The sequence below is a fragment of the Ctenocephalides felis genome, unplaced genomic scaffold, assembly GCF_003426905.1.
Source record: "Ctenocephalides felis isolate EL2017-DRISC unplaced genomic scaffold, ASM342690v1 CF-g0.4_SCAFFOLD_03571, whole genome shotgun sequence".
NCBI classification, from domain to species: Eukaryota; Metazoa; Arthropoda; class Insecta; order Siphonaptera; family Pulicidae; genus Ctenocephalides; species Ctenocephalides felis.
In genome coordinates this window covers 49080768-49104354 of record NW_020539725.1, presented here as the reverse complement: position 1 = coordinate 49104354, position 23587 = coordinate 49080768, and the positions used below count along the sequence as shown (strand labels likewise).

Below are 23587 nucleotides of genomic sequence, written 5' to 3'. Positions count from 1 at the left end.
TACCGAGTTGTTTTCCTTTTATATAAATTGATTGTATTATATAAAATAAATATAGAAATTGGTATTAACAGTTCTATATTAAATATATACAAAACTGGATCATTTTTAGGTGAAACTGATGAAGCATGGCATCTTGGTTCAAAGGAAGGTTTAAAAAAATGGAAAGTAACTGTAGATAAAGATCATGGTGAAGGCTACAGTACTGCTAAACTTGAACTGAGTCCTTCAGGATATGGTTTATTTCATGGCAATATCGATATGACTGTACCACAGACTGGTCGAATCAAAAGTGCAGGTTATGCAAATATGCAAGCGTTACGAGCCAGGGTAATTAAAGCAAAACAAGAAATCAACAAATTTTGTCTAAAATTTATATAAATATTATATATTTAATCTATATTTCATACTTTTCAGAAATCATTCAAGAGAGAAACCTATCTTGACTGGACAGCTTATAATACTTTAGGTGATAATATGTAACTGTATTATTAGTATTTGATAGAATTTAAATTTAATAAAAATTAATCATAAAAGTATTCAGGATACGCGGAGATGGACGTACATATATGATAAATATTTCTACTAGTGGCTACTATGATATCTGGTGGAATGACATGTATAGTTATGCTCTTTACACTAGAGGTGGACCTTATTGGCAAATTGCTAAGGTAAAACCAAATATTTATGAATATATATGTTTAATGTAATAGTACTTCTAAAAAATTTAACTTTTTCAGTACAATTCGTGGTCTTTAGTTATGAATATGATATATTTTTGCTTCTTCATTATTGCAGATACATATTCTTATATTATTTGTTTTAGATTCCATTTTCAAAATTCTTTTTAACATCAAAGGGCCGAATACAAGATAAGCAATATCCCATACCCTTGAGTAGAATAACTGCTTTAGGTATATCAGTATCTGGCATAGATGGTGTTGGAGGACCATTTTCTTTAGAACTCGATTACATTGGACTAGAACATGACTACAGAAACAAAGAGGAGTTTGCGTATGAAATGTACAAAACAGATAGGTGGATTGCTGGTCATTAAATACCAATGATTTATTATGTATAAAATGTAAAAATTATATTTAGAGATATTTATAATAAATATTTTTCAATTAAATACATTTTGTGTATTTCAATTATTTATGTTATTTTCAATAATAATTTTATATTTATTTAATGCTATTTCTGAATACGTCCCATTTTCCTGAATTGTTGTTGGGTTTTTCTTCTATAGTAACCATGACAATGTTGGTTCACATGAATCAATATCCAAAATGTTTCAAATGAATTGTGACTTGAAATAAGTTTGTGTGTACTTATTTGATAATAATAAGAAATATTTGCAAACATATTGTTATAAAGTAAAAATACCTTAAAAAAGTTATAGTTAAGTGTTAATAGTTTTAAAGTTTAAATATTGTTAGTATTTTGATGTAGTATATGAAAAGTTTAAATAAGTTATAATACATAATATAATATTTACAAATTATTTTTACGTATAATATTTAATATTTTTAATATATAAAATTTTATAAATAGGAAATCCAATATCAAGTATTGTGTAGCATATAACTAAAATAGTTTACAATGGCGGTACGGCGAAATTATATAAAAGTACCAGAAGGTTTACGTGAGTGTATAGAAGGGTTAACAAAACAAGTATTGCTAGAAAAACCTGAAAATATTGAAGAATTTGCCGCTAATCATTTTGAAACCTTGCTTTCAATACGGGAATCGGTTCAAGGTGAAATTTATCCACAAGAAGCGGGTCAATACATTAACATCGTCATAAAAAATAAAGGCAGAAGAAGGGTGCACGAGTGCCCGCACAGGTGGCAACCATACAGGGAAAATATTCCAAGTACTGTAGAAAAATATCGTCATTATAAAAATATAGCGAAAAGTTCAAGGAAACCGGAGGTTTGTGATGAATTACCAGAAGACAGACTAGGACACAATGATAATATAGATTTAAATGCTTTTTCGGACGAAACTGATGCAATTACTAAAATACAAGCCCACGTGAGGGGTTTCCTTTCTAGAAAAACGAACAACGCTAAAACTGCATCTAATTTTGTTTCAAAATCAAAATCAATAACAGTCCAAACGCCTCAAAAAAGCGTTACTGATCCAACAATTCAAACCGATATCACAATTATTAATTCTACAACTTCAACCACAGAAAACGAAGGACCAAAAAAAGCAAACTCTCCGAGAAAAAAATCAGTTACGATCAATATACCAAATAATATCGAAAGCTTAAGTTCAATTGATAGTTTTTCAAATGATACGGAGGCAATTACTAAAATTCAAGCGCACGTAAAAGGTTTTCTCACACGAAAGAGTTTAAACAAAATAAAAACTTCAGATAGCAAGAAAAACGAGGTAAGTGAAAATAATATTTTAAACAAAGGATCTGCTGAGCAACAGTCTGATGTTAAGATAGAACACCAAGACGACGTTAATATAGAAGATTTTGAATCAGATGTCCAGGCGGTTACTAAAATACAAGCGCATGTTAGAGGATTCCTTACACGAAAACACAATTTAAAAGAAAATTCTATTACTGAAAAAGAAACAGAACATATCGATATAAATGACTTTAAAGATGATGCCCAGTCAATAACAAAAATTCAAGCTCATGTTCGCGGCTTCCTAACAAGAAAGAACGCCCAGAAAATCAATGACGATAAATCTACAAATATAAATAGCAAAGGTTCTCAAGTATTTGATAAATATCCCACTCACGAAACAGATAATGACAAAAATATGAAGTACTTGGAAGCTGATCAAAATGAACTGGAATCCACTGCCAAAAGTTCAGCAAAAAGTGCTGATTATTCACATGAAAGCCAAGGAAGGGAGTCTTCAGAAACAGAATTAAACGAAGCTGCAGCGATTATCCAAAAATCTTTTAGAGCGCGTATGGTACGAAAGCATAACAAAAATACTATTAAATCTTTCCAAACAGTTATAGAGAATAATGTCGAGCATATCAATGAAGATACCAAAAGATCCCGATTGATGTCCAGGCGAAGTACTCTACGAAGAGGTGTCGCTATTAATGCAAGCAGTAGTAGCGATCCTGATAACTCCAAGAGTGAATCCTCAAGTCATAACGATGGTGTAACCAGAATCATGGATATGGAAGTTCCTGCACCAAATGAACGCCCCGCTGCAGAAGAAGGAGAAAATCAAGCAAAACAGGTGACTGATTCAGATATAATAGATGATAAGATAACAAACGCTAATGCAAATGTCATTGTGACTGACGGTTTAGCTGATAGCTCACTTTTAGCTAATAGTGATATGGCTATTATAGAAGAAAGCATGAATTTAGATATAATAGAATCCAATGTAGATGGATTTTCTACCGATGCTGTTAATAAAACAACAGTATCTGATAACTTAGATTCTAATTTAGAATCTGTAGCAGTTAATATAGATGAAAAAAATGGTGAAAAAGATAATAATGATAAATTTACTCAGGGATTAGATGAAAGTATAATTAATAATGTTGATAAAAATAATTTAGATGTAGATCCAGAAACTAATACCAATGAAAAAGGTGTTATTATTGAGAAAAATAAAAACTTTACAAATGAAGATACAAAAGATATTGAAGTCATACAAAATAATATAAAAAGTGCAGAAAATACAGATGTAGACGCAGTTAACTCCAACGAACAGGCTATTGATATAGATGTGGAAAAGTCTGGCGAACAAAGTGAAAATATAATTAATAAAAATGACGAGGTAGTTCACGATTCAAATTTAAAACAAACAGAACTACTAAATATAAATTCCAATCATCAAAAACCTATCGACGATGCAGTTCCGGTGTTTACAAATTCCGATGAGAATACTTCTAATTATAAATTAGCTGAAAATGAAGTAGATGACGCTATTGAGAATAGTGGCAATAAAGTAGAATCAACTACAGTGAATGGCGAAATTAAAAATCCAGAAACAAATATAAATAAAAACCCACATGCCTCGGCTGAAAATCCAGTGCACACTACGAATACCATCAAAGATGATCAAGCCGTATGCGATGCTGAACTTGAACCTAAAAATACATTAAAAATAGACGATCTGACTGTAAACCATCCTTTAGCAAAAAATAATAAAGCGGAAGAAGAGACGACGCATAACCGATCCGGAAGTATGAATGTGGACGACGCCAAAAATGCATCAGATCAGACAACCGGAGAAATTAGAGATAACCATTCTTCAAAACAGTCGGAATCAGGACAAATGAATGGTAATGGTAAAAGTATCGTAGGATATGGCATGGCTGCAACAGTTATTGCAGGTGTTGTTGGTATTGCATGTGATAGTAAGTTAGGTACAGATAATAATTTACATAAATTAGATAACAGTACTGTAGATAATGTAGTATCTACTAGTATTACAATTTCTAAAAATGAGTACGTTAAAAGTATTGTAGGTGATTCAAACAATCATAATATTTCTTCATTAAATTCAGATCTTAGCTCTGTAGAGAGTATCATGACTAGTGTAACTTCAGATAACAAAAAATTAGTTACAGATAATCCTGGTAATATTGAACTAAATACTGTTAAACTTGAGAATGAAAACGCCACAAACTACATGAAATCTTGTACCGAAAACGGGCAAGTTGATATTAAAGATACTGTAAATAATATTGAATCTGGAATTCAAGATGCACCAGATAATATTGAAAGTAATATTAAAGATACTGCAGATAATATTCAATCTAGAATTCAAGAGGCAGCAGATAATATTGAAAATAGCGCTGAAGATACTGTAGATGATATAAAATCCGAAATTCAAAAACCCGCAGATAATATTGAAGGTGGCATTGAAGATACTGTAAATAATATTGAATCCGGAATTCAAGATGCTGCAGATAATATTGAAGGTGGCATTAAAGATACTGTAAAAAATATTGAATCCGCAGATGCTGCAGATAATATTGAAGGTGACATTAAAGATACTGCAAATAATATTGAATCCGAGGTTCAAGATGCTGCAGATAATATTGAAGGTGCTAAAGATACTGTAAATAATGTAAGAATCCGGAATTCAAGAAATGCAGATAATATTGAAGGTGGCATTAAAGATACTGTAAATAATATTGAATCCGGAATTCAAGATGCACAGATAATATTGAAGGTGACATTAAAGATACTGTAAATAATATTGAATCCGGAATTCAAGATGCTCAGATAATTTGAAGGTGACATTAAAGATACTGTAAATAATATTGAATCCGGAATTCAAGATGCAGCAGATAATATTGAAGGTGACATTAAAGATACTGTAAATAATATTGAATGCAGATAATATTGAAGGTGGCATTAAAGATACTGTAAATAATATTGAATCCGGAATTCAAGATGCTGCAGATAATATTGAAGGTGGCATTAAAGATACTGTAAATAATATTGAATCCGGAATTCAAGATGCTACAGATAATGTTGAAGGTGACATTAAAGATACTGCAAATAATATTGAATCCGGAATTCAAGATGCTGCAGATAATATTGAAGGTGGCATTAAAGATACTGTAAATAATATTGAATCCAGAATTCAAAACGCTGCAGATAATATTGAAGGTGACATTAAAGATACTGTAAATAATATTGAATCCGGAATTCAAGATGCTGCAGATAATGTTGAACGTGACATTAAAGATACTGCAAATAATATTGAATCGCAGATAATGTTGAACGTGACATTAAAGATACTGTAAATAATATTGAATCCGGAATTCAAGATGCTGCAGATAATATTGAAGGTGGCATTAAAGATACTGTAAATAATATTGAATCCAGAATTCAAAACGCTGCAGATAATATTGAAGGTGACATTAAAGATACTGTAAATAATATTGAATCCGGAATTCAAGATGCTGCAGATAATATTGAAGGTGACATTAAAGATACTGTAAATAATATTGAATCCGGAATTCAAGATGCTGCAGATAATATTGAAGGTGACATTAAAGATACTGTAAATAATATTGAATCCGGAATTCAAGATGCTGCAGATAATATTGAAGGTGGCATTAAAGATACTGTGAATAATATTGAATCCGGAATTCAAGATGCTGCAGATAATATTGAAGGTGACATTAAAGATACTGTAAATAATATTGAATCCGGAATTCAAGATGCTGCAGATAATATTGAAGGTGGCATTAAAGATACTGTAAATAATATTGAATCCGGAATTCAAGATGCTGCAGATAATATGAAGAAACTGTAAATAATATTGAAACCGGAATTCAAGATGCTGCAGATAATAATTGAAGGTGGCATTAAAGATACTGTAAATAATATTGAATCCGGAATTCAAGATGCTGCAGATAATATTGAAGGTGACATTAAAGATACTGTGAATAATATTGAATCCGGAATTCAAGATGCTGCAGATAATATTGAAGGTGGCATTAAAGATACTGTGAATAATATTGAATCCGGAATTCAAGATGCTGCAGATAATATTGAAGGTGGCATTAAAGATACTGTGAATAATATTGAATCCGGAATTCAAGATGCAGCAGATAATATTGAAGGTGACATTAAAGATACTGTAAATAATATTGAATCCGGAATTCAAGATGCTGCAGATAATATTGAAGGTGGCGCTAAAGATACTGTAAATAATATTGAATCCGGAATTCAAGATGCTGCAGATAATATTGAAGGTGGCGCTAAAGATACTGTAAATAATATTGAATCCGGAATTCAAGATGCTGCAGATAATATTGAAGGTGGCATTAAAGATACTGTGAATAATATTGAATCCGGAATTCAAGATGCAGCAGATAATATTACAGGTGACATTAAAGATACTGTGAATAATATTGAATCCGGAATTCATGAAGGTGGCATTAAAGATACTGTGAATAATATTGAATCCGGAATTCAAGATGCAGCAGATAATATTACAGGTGACATTAAAGATACTGTGAATAATATTGAATCCGGAATTCAAGATGCAGCAGATAATATTGAAGGTGACATTAAAGATACTGTAAATAATATTGAATCCGGAATTCAAGATGCTGCAGATAATATTGAAGGTGGCATTAAAGATACTGTGAATAATATTGAATCCGGAATTCAAGATGCAGCAGATAATATTACAGGTGACATTAAAGATACTGTGAATAATATTGAATCCGGAATTCAAGATGAATGCAGATAAATACTTATTGAAGGTGGCGCTAATATTGATACTGATACTGTAAATAATATTGAATCCGGAATTCAAGATGCTGCAGATAATATTGAAGGTGCATTAAAGATACTGTGAATAATATTGAATCCGGAATTCAAGATTGCAGAGATAATATTGAAAGGTGACATAAAAGATTAATGTAAATAATATTGAATCCGGAATTCAAGATGCTGCAGATAATATTGAAAGGTGGCCATTAAAGATACTGTGAATAATATTGAATCCGGAATTCAAGATGCTGCAGATAATATTGAAGTGGCATTAAAGATACTGTAAATAATATTGAATCCGGAATTCAAGATGCTGCAGATAATATTGAAGGTGGCATTAAAGATACTGTGAATAATATTGAATCCGGAATTCAAGATGCAGCAGATAATATTACAGGTGACATTAAAGATACTGTGAATAATATTGAATCCGGAATTCAAGATGCAGCAGATAATATTGAAGGTGACATTAAAGATACTGTAAATAATATTGAATCCGGAATTCAAGATGCTGCAGATAATATTGAAGGTGGCGCTAAAGATACTGTAAATAATATTGAATCCGGAATTCAAGATGCTGCAGATAATATTGAAGAAACTGTAAATAATATTGAATCCGGAATCCAAGATGCTGCAGATAATATTGAAGGTGGCATTAAAGATACTGTGAATAATATTGAATCCGGAATTCAAGATGCTGCAGATAATATTGAAGGTGGCATTAAAGATACTGTAAATAATATTGAATCCGGAATTCAAGATGCTGCAGATAATATTGAAGGTGGCATTAAAGATACTGTGAATAATATTGAATCCGGAATTCAAGATGCAGCAGATAATATTACAGATGACATTAATGATACTGTAAATAATATTAAATCCGGAATTCAAGATGCTGCAGATAACATTGAAGGTGACATTAAAGATACTGTGAATAATATTGAATCCAGAATTCAAGATGCAGCAGATAATATTGAAGGTGACATTAAAGATACTGTAAATAATATTGAATCTGGAATTCAAGATGCTGCAGATAATATTGAGGGTGGAATTAAAGATACAGTGAATAATATTGAATCCGGAATTCAAGATGCTACAGAAAATATTGAAGGTGACATTAAAGATACTGTGAATAATATTGAATCCGGATTTCAAGATGCAGCAGATAATATTGAAGGTGACATTAAAGATACTGTAAATAATATTGAATCCGGAATTCAAGATGCTGCAGATAATACTGAAAGTGGCACTAAAGATACTGTAAATAATATTGAATCAGGAATTCAAAATGCTGCAGATAATATTGGAGAAACTGTAAATAATATTGAATCCGGAATTCAGGATGCTGCAGATAATATTGAAGGTGGCATTAAAGATACTGTAAATAATATTGAATCCGGAATTCAAGATGCTGCAGATAATATTGAAGGTGACATTAAAGATACAGTGAATAATATTGAATCCGGAATTCAAGATGCTACAGATAATATTGAAGGTGACATTAAAGATACTGTGAATAATATTGAATCCGGAATTCAAGATGCTGCAGATAATATTGAAGGTGGCATTAAAGATACTGTAAATAATATTGAATCCGGAATTCAAGATGCTACAGATAATGTTGAAGGTGACATTAAAGATACTGTAAATAATATTGAATCCGGAATTCAAGATGCTGCAGATAATATTGAAGGTGGCATTAAAGATACTGTAAATAATATTGAATCCGGAATTCAAGATGCTGCCGATTATATTGAATCAGGTGTAAAAAATAATGTAGAAAATATTGAATCAGGCATTCAAGAAGCAGCAGATAATATTGAATCTGTTGTTAAAGATACTGTAAATAATTTTGAATCTGGAATCCAAGGAGCAGCAGATAATATTGAATCTGATGTTAAAAATACTGCAAATAATGTTGAATCCAAAATTCAATCTGCAGCAGATAATGAAGAAACTGACGTTAAAGAACTTGGCATTGAAGATTCGGAAATGAACAATCAAAATGACGTCAATAATATGACTGACTATATTAAATCTGACACAAAGGATGCAGTTGATAACACAGCATCTACCCTAGAAAACACAGCTGATGAAATTAAGGACGGAGTTAATGAATCAAATAATATTAAATCTGATGTTGCAATTGATATAAATGACACATTTGAAAGTTCAGAATATAAAATGATGCCAACATCTGAAACTAAAAATATTAAAGCTAACGAAAACGAACATATACAATCAGACAAAATTGAAACGCTTGCAGATACTCAGCCAAAATCTCACAAAATTGACTCCAGCTTCACGAAAACAATGCATCTTCTCAATTCCAACTTGCGAAAGGCTTACGGAAAAATAAATAATAAATTTGAAAAAAGCAAAACAGATAATAAAACGAGTAATAAGAAACATAAAACAGAAATTAAAAATTCAGATCACAAGCAACCAATTATTTCTAAAGCTGCTTCTTTCCAAAAAAATAAATCTAGCCCGTCAAACGTAGAACAGAAGGAAAAAGAACATCCACAAAATTACAAGTACACACACGTTAAACAAGGCAAGCCATCAGAATATAAATTATTAAATAGAAAAAAGAGAGAAACTAAACAGGATATAACTAATTCGCCTTCGAATGGATTCACTGAAGCAGATAAAATAGCCAATCTGGCTTTCTTGTTGAATGAAGTAAAAACGTCGTCAGAGTCAAAAAAGGCACATCTAGAAAATAATATTAAACTTGCTACAAATAAAACGATTAATAATATCGAAGCTACGAACAAAAATACATTGATTACTTCAAGAGATACTTCAGATAGAATTGAATCTGAAATAAATGATGCAACGCACACCACAGAAGAAGTACGAGATGAAATTCAAAAGGCACCTAATTCCATCGAATCAAACACGAAAAGTATATTAGATAGTACAATACCCGACATCCAAAAAACAGCAAATAATATTGAAAATGGTATTGTAAATACAGCAGATAATATTGAAACGTGCATTGAAGATACATCAAAAAACATTGAATCCGGAATTAAAGATGCAGTAGATAATATTAAATCCGCCATTCAAGAAGCAGAAGATAATATTGAATCTGGCGCAAAAGATACTGAAGACAATATTGAATCCGGCATTCAAAAATCAGCAGATAATATTGAATCTGGCGCAAAAGATACTGCAGACAATATTGAATCCGGTATTCAAGAAGCAGCAGATAATATTGAATCCGACATTCAAGCGGCAGCAGATAATATTGAATCTGACGTAAAAGATGCTGTAGATAATATTGAATCTGGCGCAAAAGATACTGCAGACAATATTGAATCCGGTATTCAAGAAGCAGCAGATAATATTGAATCCGACATTCAAGCGGCAGCAGATAATATTGAATCTGACGTAAAATATACTGCAGATAATATTGAATACGGCATTCAAAAAGCAGAAGATAATATTGAATCTGGCGTAAAAGATACTGTAGATAATATTGAATCCGGCATTCAAGAAGCAGCAGATAATATTAAATCCGACATTCAAGCGGCAGCAGATAATATTGAATCTGGCGCAAAAGATACTGCAGACAATATTGAATCCGGCATTCAAAAAGCAGCAGATAATATTGAATCTGGCGCAAAAGATACTGCCGACAATATCGAATCCGGCATTCAAGCGGCAGCAGATAATATTGAATCTGACGTAAAAGATACTGTAGATAATATTGAATCCGACATTCAACCGGCAGCAGATAATATTGAATCTGGCGCAAAAGATACTGCAGACATTATTGAATCCGGCATTCAAAAAGCAGCAGATAATATTGAATCAGGCGCAAAAGATACTGCCGACAATATTGAATCCGGCATTCAAGAAGCAGCAGATAATATTGAATCCGACATTCAAGCGGCAGCAGATAATATTGAATCTGGCGCAAAAGATACTGCAGACAATATTGAATCCGGCATTCAAAAAGCAGCAGATAATATTGAATCTGGCGCAAAAGATACTGCCGACAATATTGAATCCGGCATTCAAGAAGCAGCAGATAATATTGAATTCGACATTCAAGCGGCAGCAGATAATATTGAATCTGACGTAAAAGATACTGTAGATAATATTGAATCCGGCATTCAAAAAGCAGCAGATAATATTGAATCTGGCGCAAAAGATACTACCGACAATATTGAATCCGGCATTCAAGAAGCAGCAGATAATATTGAATTCGACATTCAAGCGGCAGCAGATAATATTGAATCTGACGTAAAAGATACTGTAGATAATATTGAATCCGGCATTCAAAAAACAGCAGATAATATTGAATCTGGCGCAAAAGATACTACCGACAATATTGAATCCGGCATTCAAGAAGCAGCAGATAATATTGAATCCGACATTCAAGCGGCAATAGATAATATTGAATCTGACGTAAAAGATACTGTAGATAATATTGAATCCGGCATTCAAGAAGCAGCAGATAATATTAAATCCGACATTCCAGTGGCAGCAGATAATATTGAATCTGGCGCAAAAGATACTGTAGATAATATTGAATCCGGCATTCAAAAAGCAGCAGATAATATTGAATCTATCGCAAAAGATACTGCAGACAATATTGAATCCGGCATTCAAGAAGCAGCAGATAATATTGAGTCTGACATTCAAGCGGCAGCCGATAATATTGAAACCGGCATTCAAGAAGCAGCAGATGATATTAAATCCGACATTCAAGCGGCAGCAGATAATATTGAATCTGGCGCAAAAGATACTGCAGACAATATTGAAACCGGCATTCAAGAAGCAGCAGATAATATTAAATCCGACATTCAAGCGGCAGCAGATAATATTGAATCTGGCGCAAAAGATACTGTAGATAATATTGAATCCGGCATTCAAGAAGCAGCAGATAATATTAAATCCGATATTCAAGCGGCAGCCGATAATATTGAATCTGGCGCAAAAGATACTGTAGATAATATTGAATCCGGCATTCAAGAAGCAGCAGATAATATTGAATATGGCGTAAAAGATACTGTAGATAATATTGAATCCGGAATTCAAGAAGCAGCAGATAATATTGAATCTGGCGCAAAAGATACTGTAGATAATATTGAATCCGGCATTCAAAAAGCAGCAGATAATATTGAATCTATCGCAAAAGATACTGCAGACAATATTGAATCCGGCATTCAAGAAGCAGCAGATAATATTGAGTCTGACATTCAAGCGGCAGCCGATAATATTGAAACCGGCATTCAAGAAGCAGCAGATGATATTAAATCCGACATTCAAGCGCCAGCAGATAATATTGAATCTGGCGCAAAAGATACTGTAGATAATATTGAATCCGGCATTCAAGAAGCAGCAGATAATATTGAATATGGCGTAAAAGATACTGTAGATAATATTGAATCCGGAATTCAAGAAGCAGCAGATAATATTGAATCTGGCGCAAAAGATACTGTAGATAATATTGAATCCGGCATTCAAAAAGCAGCAGATAATATTGAATCTATCGCAAAAGATACTGCAGACAATATTGAATCCGGCATTCAAGAAGCAGCAGATAATATTGAGTCTGACATTCAAGCGGCAGCCGATAATATTGAAACCGGCATTCAAGAAGCAGCAGATGATATTAAATCCGACATTCAAGCGGCAGCAGATAATATTGAATCTGGCGCAAAAGATACTGCAGACAATATTGAAACCGGCATTCAAGAAGCAGCAGATAATATTAAATCCGACATTCAAGCGGCAGCAGATAATATTGAATCTGGCGCAAAAGATACTGTAGATAATATTGAATCCGGCATTCAAGAAGCAGCAGATAATATTAAATCCGATATTCAAGCGGCAGCCGATAATATTGAATCCGGCATTCAAGAAGCAGCAGATAATATTGAGTCTGACATTCAAGCGGCAGCCGATAATATTGAATCCGGCATTCAAGAAGCAGCAGATAATATTGAATCTGGCGCAAAAGATACTGTAGATAATATTGAATCCGGCATTCAAGAAGCAGCAGATAATATTAAATCCGACATTCAAGCGGGAGCAGATAATATTGAATCTGGCGCAAAAGATACTGTAGATAAGATTGAATCCGGCATTCAAGAAGCAGCAGATAATATTAAATCCGACATTCAAGCGGCAGCAGATAATATTGAATCTGGCGCAAAAGATACTGCAGACAATATTGAAACCGGCATTCAAGAAGCAGCAGATAATATTAAATCCGACATTCAAGCGGCAGCAGATAATATTGAATCTGGCGCAAAAGATACTGCAGACAATATTGAAACCGGCATTCAAGAAGCACCAGATAATATTGAATCGTACATTCAAGCGGCACCAGATAATATTGAATCTGACGTAAAAGATACTGTAGATAATATTGAATCCGGCATTCAAGAAGCAGAAGATAATATTGAATCTGGCGTAAAAGATACTGTAAATAATATTGAAGCCGGCATTCAAGAAGCAGCAGATAATATTGAAACCGGCATTCAAGAAGCAGCAGATAATATCGAATCCGGCATTCAAGCGGCAAAAGATACTGCAGATAATATTGAATCTGGCGTAAAAGATACTGTAGATAATATTGAAACTGGCATTCAAGAAGCAGCAGATAATATTGAATCTAGCGTAGAAGATACTGTAGATAATATTGAATCCGACATTCAAGCGGCAGCAGATAATATTGAATCTGGTGTAAAAGATACTGTAAATAATATTGAATCCGGCATTCAAGAAGCAGCAGATAATATTGAAACCGGCATTCAAGAAGCAGCAGATAATATTGAATTCGGCATTCAAGAAGCTGCAGATAATATTGAATCCGGCATTCAAGCGGCAAAGAATACTACAGATAATATTGAATCTGGCGTAAAAGATACTGTAGATAATATCGAATCCGGAATTCAAGAAGCAGCAGATAATAATGAATCTGGCGTAAAAGATACTGTAGATAATATTGAATCCGGCATTCAAGAAGCAGCAGATGATATTGAATCCGGCATTCAAGCGGCAAAAGATACTGCAGATAATATTGAATCTGGCATTCAAGAAGCAGCAGATAATATTGAATGTGGCGTAAAAGATGCTGTAGATAATATTGAATCCGGCATTCAAGATGCAGCAGATACTGTAGATAATATTGAATCTGGCATTCAAGATGCAGCAGATAATATTGAATCTGGCGTAAAAAATACTGTAGATAATATTGAATCCGGAATTCAAGAAGCAGCAGATAATATTGAATCTGGCGTAAAAGATGCTGTAGATAATATTGAATCCGGCATTCAAGATGCAGCAGATAATATTGAATCTGGCGTAAAAGATACTGTAGATAATATTGAATCTGGCATTCAAGATGCAGCAGATAATATTGAATCTGGCGTAAAAGATACTGTAGATAATATTGAATCCGGAATTCAAGGAGCAGCAGATAATATTGAATCTGGCGTAAAAGATACTGTAGATAATATTGAATCCGGCATTCAAGAAGCAGCAGATGATATTGAATCTGGCGTAAAAGATGCTGTAGATAATATTGAATCCGGCATTCAAGATGCAGCAGATACTGTAGATAATATTGAATCTGGCATTCAAGATGCAGCAGATAATATTGAATCTGGCGTAAAAAATACTGTAGATAATATTGAATCCGGAATTCAAGAAGCAGCAGATAATATTGAATCTGGCGTAAAAGATACTGTAGATAATATTGAATCCGGCATTCAAGATGCAGCAGATAATATTGAATCTGGCGTAAAAGATACTGTAGATAATATTGAATCTGGCATTCAAGATGCAGCAGATAATATTGAATCTGGCGTAAAAGATACTGTAGATAATATTGAATCCGGAATTCAAGAAGCAGCAGATAATATTGAATCTGGCGTAAAAGATACTGTGGATAATATTGAATCCGGCATTCAAGAAGCAGCAGATGATATTGAATCCGGCATTCAAGCGGCAAAAGATACTGCAGATAATATTGAATCTGGCGTAAAAGATACTGCAGATAAAATTGAAACTGGCATTCAAGAAGCAGCAGATAATATTGAATATGGCGTAAAAGATACTGTAGATAATATTGAATCCGGAATTGAAGAAGCAGCAGATAATATTGAATCTGGCGTAAAAGATACTGTTGATAATATTGAAACCGGCATTCAAGAAGCAGCAGATGATATTGAATCCGGCATTCAAGCGGCAAAAGATACTGCAGATAATATTGAATCTGGCGTAAAAGATACTGCAGATAATATTGAAACTGGCATTCAAGAAGCAGCAGATAATATTGAATCTGGCGTAAAAAATACTGTAGATAATATTGAATCCGGAATTCAAGAAGCAGCAGATAACATTGAATCTGGCGTAAAAGATACTGCAGATAATATCGAATCCGGAATTCAAGAAGCAGCAGATAATATTGAATTTGGCGTAAAAGATACTGCAGATAATATTGAATCCGGCATTCAAGATGCAGCAGATAATATTGAATCTGGCGTAAAAGATACTGTAGATAATATTGAATCCGGAATTGAAGAAGCAGCAGATAATATTGAATCTGGCGTAAAAGATACTGTAGATAATATTGAAACCGGCATTCAAGAAGCAGCAGATGATATTGAATCCGGCATTCAAGCGGCAAAAGATACTGCAGATAATATTGAATCTGGCGTAAAAGATACTGCAGATAATATTGAAACTGGCATTCAAGAAGCAGCAGATAATATTGAATCTAGCGTAAAAAATACTGTAGATAATATTGAATCCGGAATTCAAGAAGCAGCAGATAACATTGAATCTGGCGTAAAAGATACTGCAGATAATATCGAATCCGGAATTCAAGAAGCAGCAGATAACATTGAATTTGGCGTAAAAGATACTGCAGATAATATTGAATCCGGCATTCAAGATGCAGCAGATAATATTGAATCTGGCGTAAAAGATACTGTAGATAATATTGAATATGGAATTCAAGAAGCAGCAGATGATATTGAATCCGGCATTAAAGCGGCAAAAGATACTGCAGATAATATTGAATATGACGTAAAAGATACTGTAGATAATATTGAATCCGGAATTCAAGAAGCAGCAGATAATATTGAATCTGGCGTAAAAGATACTGCAGATAATATTGAATCCGGAATTCAAGAAGCAGCAGATAATATTGAATCTGGCGTAAAAGATACTGTAAATAATATTGAATCCGGAATTCAAGATGCAGCAGATAATATTGAATCTGGCGTAAAAGATACTGTAGATAATATTGGATCCGGCATTCAAGAAGCAGCAGATGATATTGAATCCGACGTAAAAGATACTGTAGATAATTTTGAATCTACCGTTCAAGATGCAGCGGGGAATGTTGAATCGGACATTAAAAGTATTATAAATAATATTGAAATGGGCGTTCAAGAAGAAGAAGATAATATGGAATCTGACGTTAGAGATTTAGCAATTAATATTGAATCCGACAGTAAACGTGCACATTCGGAAAGACCAACAGAAGTCGAAATGAAAGAATCTGATATTAAATTTGATTCCATTTCATCGGATGTAACTGATTCTGCCGACTCTCAGGTTACTGTGATTGAAAATGATTCTGCAAATAATTTTCTTAATGAGAATAAATTGTTGGAATCTGGTGAAAATACTTCTGAAAGTGAAATGATGTCTTTAATAAACGAAACAAGCAAAATAGATTCAAATCCAAATAATGATTTTGAAATGATTAATTCCGTAGAAGACAGAAGTGCCATGGAAAATGATAATGAATTTGATTCAGAGTTCAAAAATGAAACATCACCAAATGAGCAATTTTCCAGAGAAGCTCAGGCTACAACACGCACAAGTGTCCGAAGTATGTTTAATAATATGAATAGACCAGCAAATATATTATCGGCATTGAGTGCAAAGCAGAATATGTCCAAAAATATTCAAGATAAACTTTATTCGAAGCGAACTAAAGAAGTCGCAGATGATATCAGCGGCATCAATATTAAAAATGTAGTCTCGACAAGAGCTCGACATATGACATATAAACAAGATACTATTACAGACAATAAAACTAAGTTTGTTGAGAAAACATCAATAAAGAAAAACGCTTCGTCAAGAACTGAATCTAAAACAACTACAATTAAATCTAGCAAAGTCGTAAACACCAAACAAAGTTTTGAGTCAAGTACAAAAGCAAGTATAACAAAATCGCGTAATAAATCTGTTTTGGAAAAAACTAATTTATCTGTTCGCGCTACAAATAAACCACTGAATATCAAAAATGCTTCGACTGAACAACCTGTTCATAAACCTACTAAAAGAAATATGGAAAGCTTAGCGAAAAGTGATTCTAAAGAAAAATCAAAAAGTCAAGTGAAACAGAATACCTTACAGAACAAGTTGAATGTAAGACCAAAAAGGAGCATTAGCGTTGATACAGGCAATAACAAAGCTTCTAAAAGAGATTATGAAGCAAAACCATCGAATAAAATTAATGAAACATTTATTATTAAAAAGACTTCCAAGCCAACTGTGAAACCAGCATCAATGGATCAAACTGAAGAAAGTTTAATAAAAGTACCAACACATAAGGCTAAAGGAGTTGAAGATATGAAATTTATGGATAAATCGATTACCGATGAAAATTTATTAGTCAATGGTTTTACTGATAGTGAAAAGGATACAGCAGATCAAAAATTTGATTTAGAATCCAATGAGTTGGAAACCTCTGAAAAAGAATTTTCTGATACAACAAAAAATAAATCCCAAACATCAGATGAGCAAATTATGAAAATGGAACCAAATGAAAATTTAGTTGACAAAAATTCTTTGGATAAACAATTGACTATCGAAGAACCTATTTTCATTCAAACGCGTGTTGGAATCAAAAATGATAATAAAGACAACATTGACGAAGTCATAGATAGAGAGAAAACATTAGAAAATTTTATAGATATATTAAATACAGGTGAGACGTTTGATAAATCTAATAAACATTCTCATAATATAAATGCAGATGATAGTATAAATTCAAACATAACAAATACAGATATGGTAACAAATAACTCTACTACAGAAAATGATTATAACATAGAACCTGAATGTATATCAGTGAAAGTAAATGAGGGAAACAAAATATCAGATGGGGTTGATCAAATTCTAAAAGATGAACAAGGAAATATAATTGAGCGAGATGTAGCTTTAGCAAAGATTGCTCAAGTTTTAGATTTACCGAATACAAGTGATAATGAAGATTTGAAAACTGTTGATACCAAAGAAAATCTTGTTTTAGATAAAGAAAGATCTATAACTGATAAAAATATCACTGAGAACAAAGGTGAAGCAAACACTGATTTAGATCAAAATTGTTCAGTCAACGACGATGAGAAAGAAACAACAGCCATAGAAACTAATTCTGAAGATTTACCATTTATTAACACTAAAAATCAAGCAGTTGAACAAACTGTTTTTAATAATTCTATGCCAGGTCAGCATGATACAGTAGAAGATGCAAACCTAACTATAAGTAAAAGTTTTAAAGAGATATTAGAATTAACCATGAAGTTTCTTTCAAATGAACAAATTTATTACCAAAATTCTCTTAATACTTTCATAGAAAAACCGCAAGTTGCAAAGGTAGTTCTAAATGAAATTGAATCCGAAGCGAATGCTATGGAATCCGAAAATGTCGACACGGTTTCTAAATTACCCATTGATGATACAATTGAAAAAATCGATGAAGAAAAGTTGAAGGATGATGAAGACAATGATCTAGCTTCCAATATCTCTGATAAAAATAAAACCGACAATGATATCATTGATACCAAATCTGAAAGTTCAGAAACACCACAAATTTTCATGGATGAAAAAGAGCAAGATTCAAATTCCACATCAAAGATTCCTGATCAGAATAACGTGGAAAGTACCGAAAATTTGCCAATAGAGGAATATAATCTAAAGCAGCATGAGTTAAAAATTGCAGGTGCCAAAAGTGATATCGAAACTATATCAGGAAATGTAGTACAAAATAAAAATGATCCTTTGTTTACTAAATTTACTCAAGATTTTCTTCTAAATGAACGAAAGTTATATGAAGACTCAAAACAAAATCAACATATTGATTTTGAAAGTAATAAAGATATTGAGAAAGAAAATGAAACGTTGGTAAGTGAAAATGTTATGACAAGTGATGATTCAAAAGCATTAATTGAAGAATCGACCACAAACAATCAGGTAGAACAGGCGGAATCTGCTCTTGTACAAAAAACTTATGTTAACTCTGGCGTTAGTAATGATGAGGACAAAAATACATTGCAAAAGGTTACAACAGATAATAAGAATGATGAAGATACTTCTACAATCGATGAAAAATTAATTAAAACTTCATCCAATAATAATGATATTTTGTTTACTGAATTTACTCAAAATTTTCTTCTAAATGAACGAAAGTTATATGAAGACTCGAAACAAAATCATCATATCAATTTTGAAAGTAATAAAAAAGATATTGAAAAAGAAAATGCAACTTTGATAAGTAAAAATGTTATTACAAATGATGATGATTCAAAATCAATGATTGAAGAATCGACCACGAACGATCAGGTAGAACCAGTTGAAACTCTTGAAAAAAAAGCTGATGTTAACTCTGACCATAGTAACGATGAGTACAAAAATATATTGGATAACGATATAACAAGCAATAAGAATGATGAAGATGAAATGACTATAAGTTCTGATGAAAAAACGAACAGTCAAAATTATATTGAAACATCAAGATGTAACCATCACCACCACCACCACCACGAAAACGGATACTCATATGAAGATTCAGGCGATATGTCGTCTTTGGATTCAGAAAATTGGGATGTCATCACAAAAACAATTGTAACAATCGAGGAAATTGATGATACAGATTCTGAATGTGATTTCAATAATAGCCAATCTAGTGAAGAAAGATATGAAACAAGAGATTTTGTGTTTGATAAGCAGAATGTAAAGCAAGAAAATAAATCTACCCCCAAGAAAGATGTACCTGTTCCTTATATGGTTACAAATTACATCAATAACATGGCGGCTATAGTGACTCATATACATGATATAGACCCTGAAAAAATCAGTGAAGTGAAATTTAAATTAAAAATGAATTCGATTTCAGCAACGCCTCTGTCTGAAAACCCTGAAGAGGCAAATGTGGACGACGATCCCAATCGGGATCGTGGTATTTATATTCCTTTAAGAGATTACACCGACGAATCATCTGGTGACACTGACGATAATGAAGTACATAAAATAGGTAAATATTTAAAGAGTGCCCGAATTATTTATTCGGAAAATTTGGTTTATGTACGTATCTTAACATATATGTAAACCAGATTATTTACCTAGGTTATTAGCGTGGACATTTTTTAATTAAATTTGTCATGGTACGTTTTACATAAAAGAATATTCGAAGCGCATTATTTAAATCTTGTGATGGACATTATACTCCAGTTCCGTAAATAAAGCACGTATTTCTATTTATACATAGTTACTAAAATACTTTTATAGAAGATATAAGCGTAAAATATTGTAACGTCAGTAATTTCTAGTAAAATAATAATAATAAATTCAAAAACTAATTCGTATTGCATGTTTATTTATATTCGGAATTAGTAATCGTAGCAATTTATTACCAGAATGATTATAACATTTAATTGAACATGCATCTTTGTAAATGAATTGTTTAGTCAACATTCTATTAGTAGATACAAAACTATTTATTTGGCATGTTGCATTTATGCTCGTACAAGTAATCAATCTATCCAATTTATTTACATCTTTGTAATTAATTTATATCGTATGGATTGACTGATATTTGCATGAATTAGTGTAAATTAAATAACATATATTTATTACGTCTTTCTTTTTCCAGATTTGATAATAGTAATTATAAATGGAGTATTAGGTAAAATTTGATCTTTTAGACTTAGCTTTTCGTTGATCGATTTTAAGCATTGAAACCAACCTCTTAAAAGATGACAGAAAAAATATTGATTGAGTACGTTAATATTGAATGAAAAATAATAAGTTATAATTATGTAACCATGCAAACTTTTTTATCAAATCATTTTTAAGATACTATCAAATTATTGCTAAAAAAGTTACCAATATTTAAATAATAATTAAAAAACATTAACTTAACTTTGAGTATTTTAATACATTTCAAATTGAAAACTTTCTTTTACTTTTTAGTTATCCTGGTATATATATTATAGGAACATATGATTTTCGGATACTATATAGATCAAAATAAGATACTTTGTCCAAGAAACCATATCTCTAAAATGAATTCTGATGTGAAAGATTGGGTCAAATTTTGAAAAACCCTGTTTTGGCTGTGTCCAAATGTATGACCGACCCCCACTAACTTTGGAAGGCCGATCTACCCATCTCTATGGTTCACCCCCTGGGACCTTCCATAAGAGGTCCCCATACCAAAATTGCATCATTTTTGGTACTTCAACATGAAAAAATTCAGCCATTTATTTTTATTATAAAATTTATTCAATCTTAACATATGTAAATAAAACTATGTAAAACTCATAAATTATTGCTTAAAGTCTTTTTTGGTTTCAAGTCTGGAAAATTTTGCACGACTCTTTAACGTCGTCGCCATAACAGCCTCTAGCACAGAAACGCTGAGATAAAATGCATTGGAAAAATTGAAACAATAAAATTTTAATAATTTTTTTTTTGTAAAAGAGTTTTTTTGTGTGTGTGTGTATGAATTAATATCCAAAAACAATTTTTGCTGAGTAAAATACCAAAAACCGTAATTTTTTGCAATTTTTGTATGAAAGACCTCTAAGTGGAGGTTCCAGGAGTTGAACCATGGGCATGGGTGGATCAGTCTTTCAAAGTTAGTGGGGGTCGGTTATACATTTGGACGCGATTGGGGCACTCTAAATGGGCCAAAACGGATTTTTTCAAAATTCAACTCTTATCTTTAGGTCTGTACTTTTGTTACGTAGTATTCAGGTTGTTGGGTTATAATTTAACCCTTGTAGCTGTGGACTGTATTAAACACTGATTTGTTTGTATATTATGCATTGATTTGTGACTAAGTTATAATGAAAGAAGATATATTTATTTTTATTAGTTATTTACATGTTGTTAAGCGGACTTTACTTTTAGAAGTATACAACTAGTTCAATTAAAACACTCCGCTACCCCCTCCACCAGGGGTAGCAACCATTCCGTGTAAAGCTTAATGCATTGATGTTTGTCACCTTCATCGCCAATATAATAAAACGAAAAGACGTCCGAACTAGGTCAATGCTCGAGACATCAGAATTCATTTTAGAGGTATGGTTTTTTCAGCAGAGTATTTTATTTTGATCCCTAGTATCCAAAAATCATATGTGTCTGAGCAACTTTTAAATCGACCCGCCCTAGGATAACATAATAAATCTATTTATGAATAAGTATAATATAATTCGTTGTGCTTGTTGAAAAGTTGTGTTCTATACTTTTCAACAAGCACAACGAATACTTATAACAATTTATAATAAAATTGTTATTGAAAAAAATAGTTGAAACAGAATTATTAATAATTTATGAATATGTGAGATACAATTCTGATAAAAAAATCATTAAATATATAGAAATTGCTTATAAATAAAATTCAAAATATTTATATAGTATAATCAACATCTGTGAGTCATTTACATCCGCAACGCAGACATTAATTGCTGTCATAAACATTTTAAATTATTATTGATATTATTTTAGTATAAAGTTCTATGTATGTCCATGCAGAAAATAGCGCGGAGGTCGCTGCTGACACCGGATTTTCAGAAAAGAAACCGGAAGCATCAATGTTGCCTGTGAAGGACGAAAATGAGCCAAATGTTACTGTAGTCACTATTGAGAACTTAACAGACGGTACGTTAACTGTCGACTTTAAATCTTAATGTTTTACGTTTGACGCACTCAATGTCATTCCAATGAAATATATACATCTCGCACAAATCAACTTGGGAATACTTGCTAATAGTAACAGAGCTGATAACCTTATTGCCCGTACCAAAAAGCTAGTAACGATTTACTGTTTAAAGGTTACCACACCTTTGTGTGTAAAATCCGAGACGGAAACTTATAGCGGGTGAAAGTAGTTTTGAATTTTAGTTTAATAAAAAAAATATACATAACAATATTATTTAAAGATATTATAATAAGTAAGTTTTAATTTATACAAAATATATTTTTAATCAGGATTACTAAGTGTAAAACTTATAAAAAAAATGATTTTCTTTACTATTGAACATTTTTAGAATATATTTTTAAGTTTCAAGAACTTTATAATA

At 32.2% G+C, this 23587-nt stretch overlaps 3 protein-coding genes across 3 annotated transcripts in view; all 3 read left to right on the top strand.

The window, feature by feature from the left end:
- LOC113386203 (complex I intermediate-associated protein 30, mitochondrial) overlaps nt 1–1054 on the top strand; it is a 1919-nt gene extending 865 nt beyond the window's left edge. Inside the window, exons 3-6 of the mRNA XM_026623999.1 lie at nt 110–327; nt 415–466; nt 535–668; nt 824–1054. Of these exons, the coding sequence (XP_026479784.1) occupies nt 110–327; nt 415–466; nt 535–668; nt 824–1054 (635 nt within the window). The remainder of the gene's footprint in view (nt 1–109; nt 328–414; nt 467–534; nt 669–823) is intronic.
- A 545-nt stretch (nt 1055–1599) lies between these two features.
- On the top strand, nt 1600–6267 carry LOC113386202 (putative uncharacterized protein DDB_G0282133). The gene is made up of 3 exons (XM_026623998.1): nt 1600–5107; nt 5340–5615; nt 5720–6267. The coding sequence occupies exons 1-3, from the start codon at nt 1600–1602 to the stop codon at nt 6265–6267; spliced, it is 4332 nt and encodes a 1443-aa protein (XP_026479783.1).
- Nucleotides 6268–6291: 24 nt separating this feature from the next.
- Nucleotides 6292–23194, top strand: LOC113386201 (serine-rich adhesin for platelets-like). The gene is made up of 5 exons (XM_026623997.1): nt 6292–7153; nt 7226–7300; nt 7513–19562; nt 19692–20535; nt 23040–23194. Exons 1-5 carry the CDS (start codon nt 6292–6294, stop codon nt 23192–23194), a joined length of 13986 nt encoding a protein of 4661 aa, XP_026479782.1.
- The last annotated feature ends 393 nt before the right edge of the window (nt 23195–23587 follow it).

Bases quoted from the DNA above. Each gene is read 5' to 3' on its own strand.
- LOC113386202 (XM_026623998.1), top strand. From the start codon at position 1,600: ATGGCGGTACGGCGAAATTATATAAAAGTACCAGAAGGTTTACGTGAG. The intron at 5,108-5,339 runs GTGGCATTAAAG...TATTGAATGCAG, and splicing joins AAATGCAGATAATATTGAAG to ATAATATTGAAGGTGGCATT. The intron at 5,616-5,719 runs GTGACATTAAAG...ATTGAATCGCAG, and splicing joins CGCTGCAGATAATATTGAAG to ATAATGTTGAACGTGACATT.
- LOC113386201 (XM_026623997.1), top strand. From the start codon at position 6,292: ATGCTGCAGATAATAATTGAAGGTGGCATTAAAGATACTGTAAATAAT. The intron at 7,154-7,225 runs GTGACATTAAAG...TACTTATTGAAG, and splicing joins TGCAGCAGATAATATTACAG to GTGGCGCTAATATTGATACT. The intron at 7,301-7,512 runs GTGCATTAAAGA...GTGGCATTAAAG, and splicing joins TGCTGCAGATAATATTGAAG to ATACTGTAAATAATATTGAA.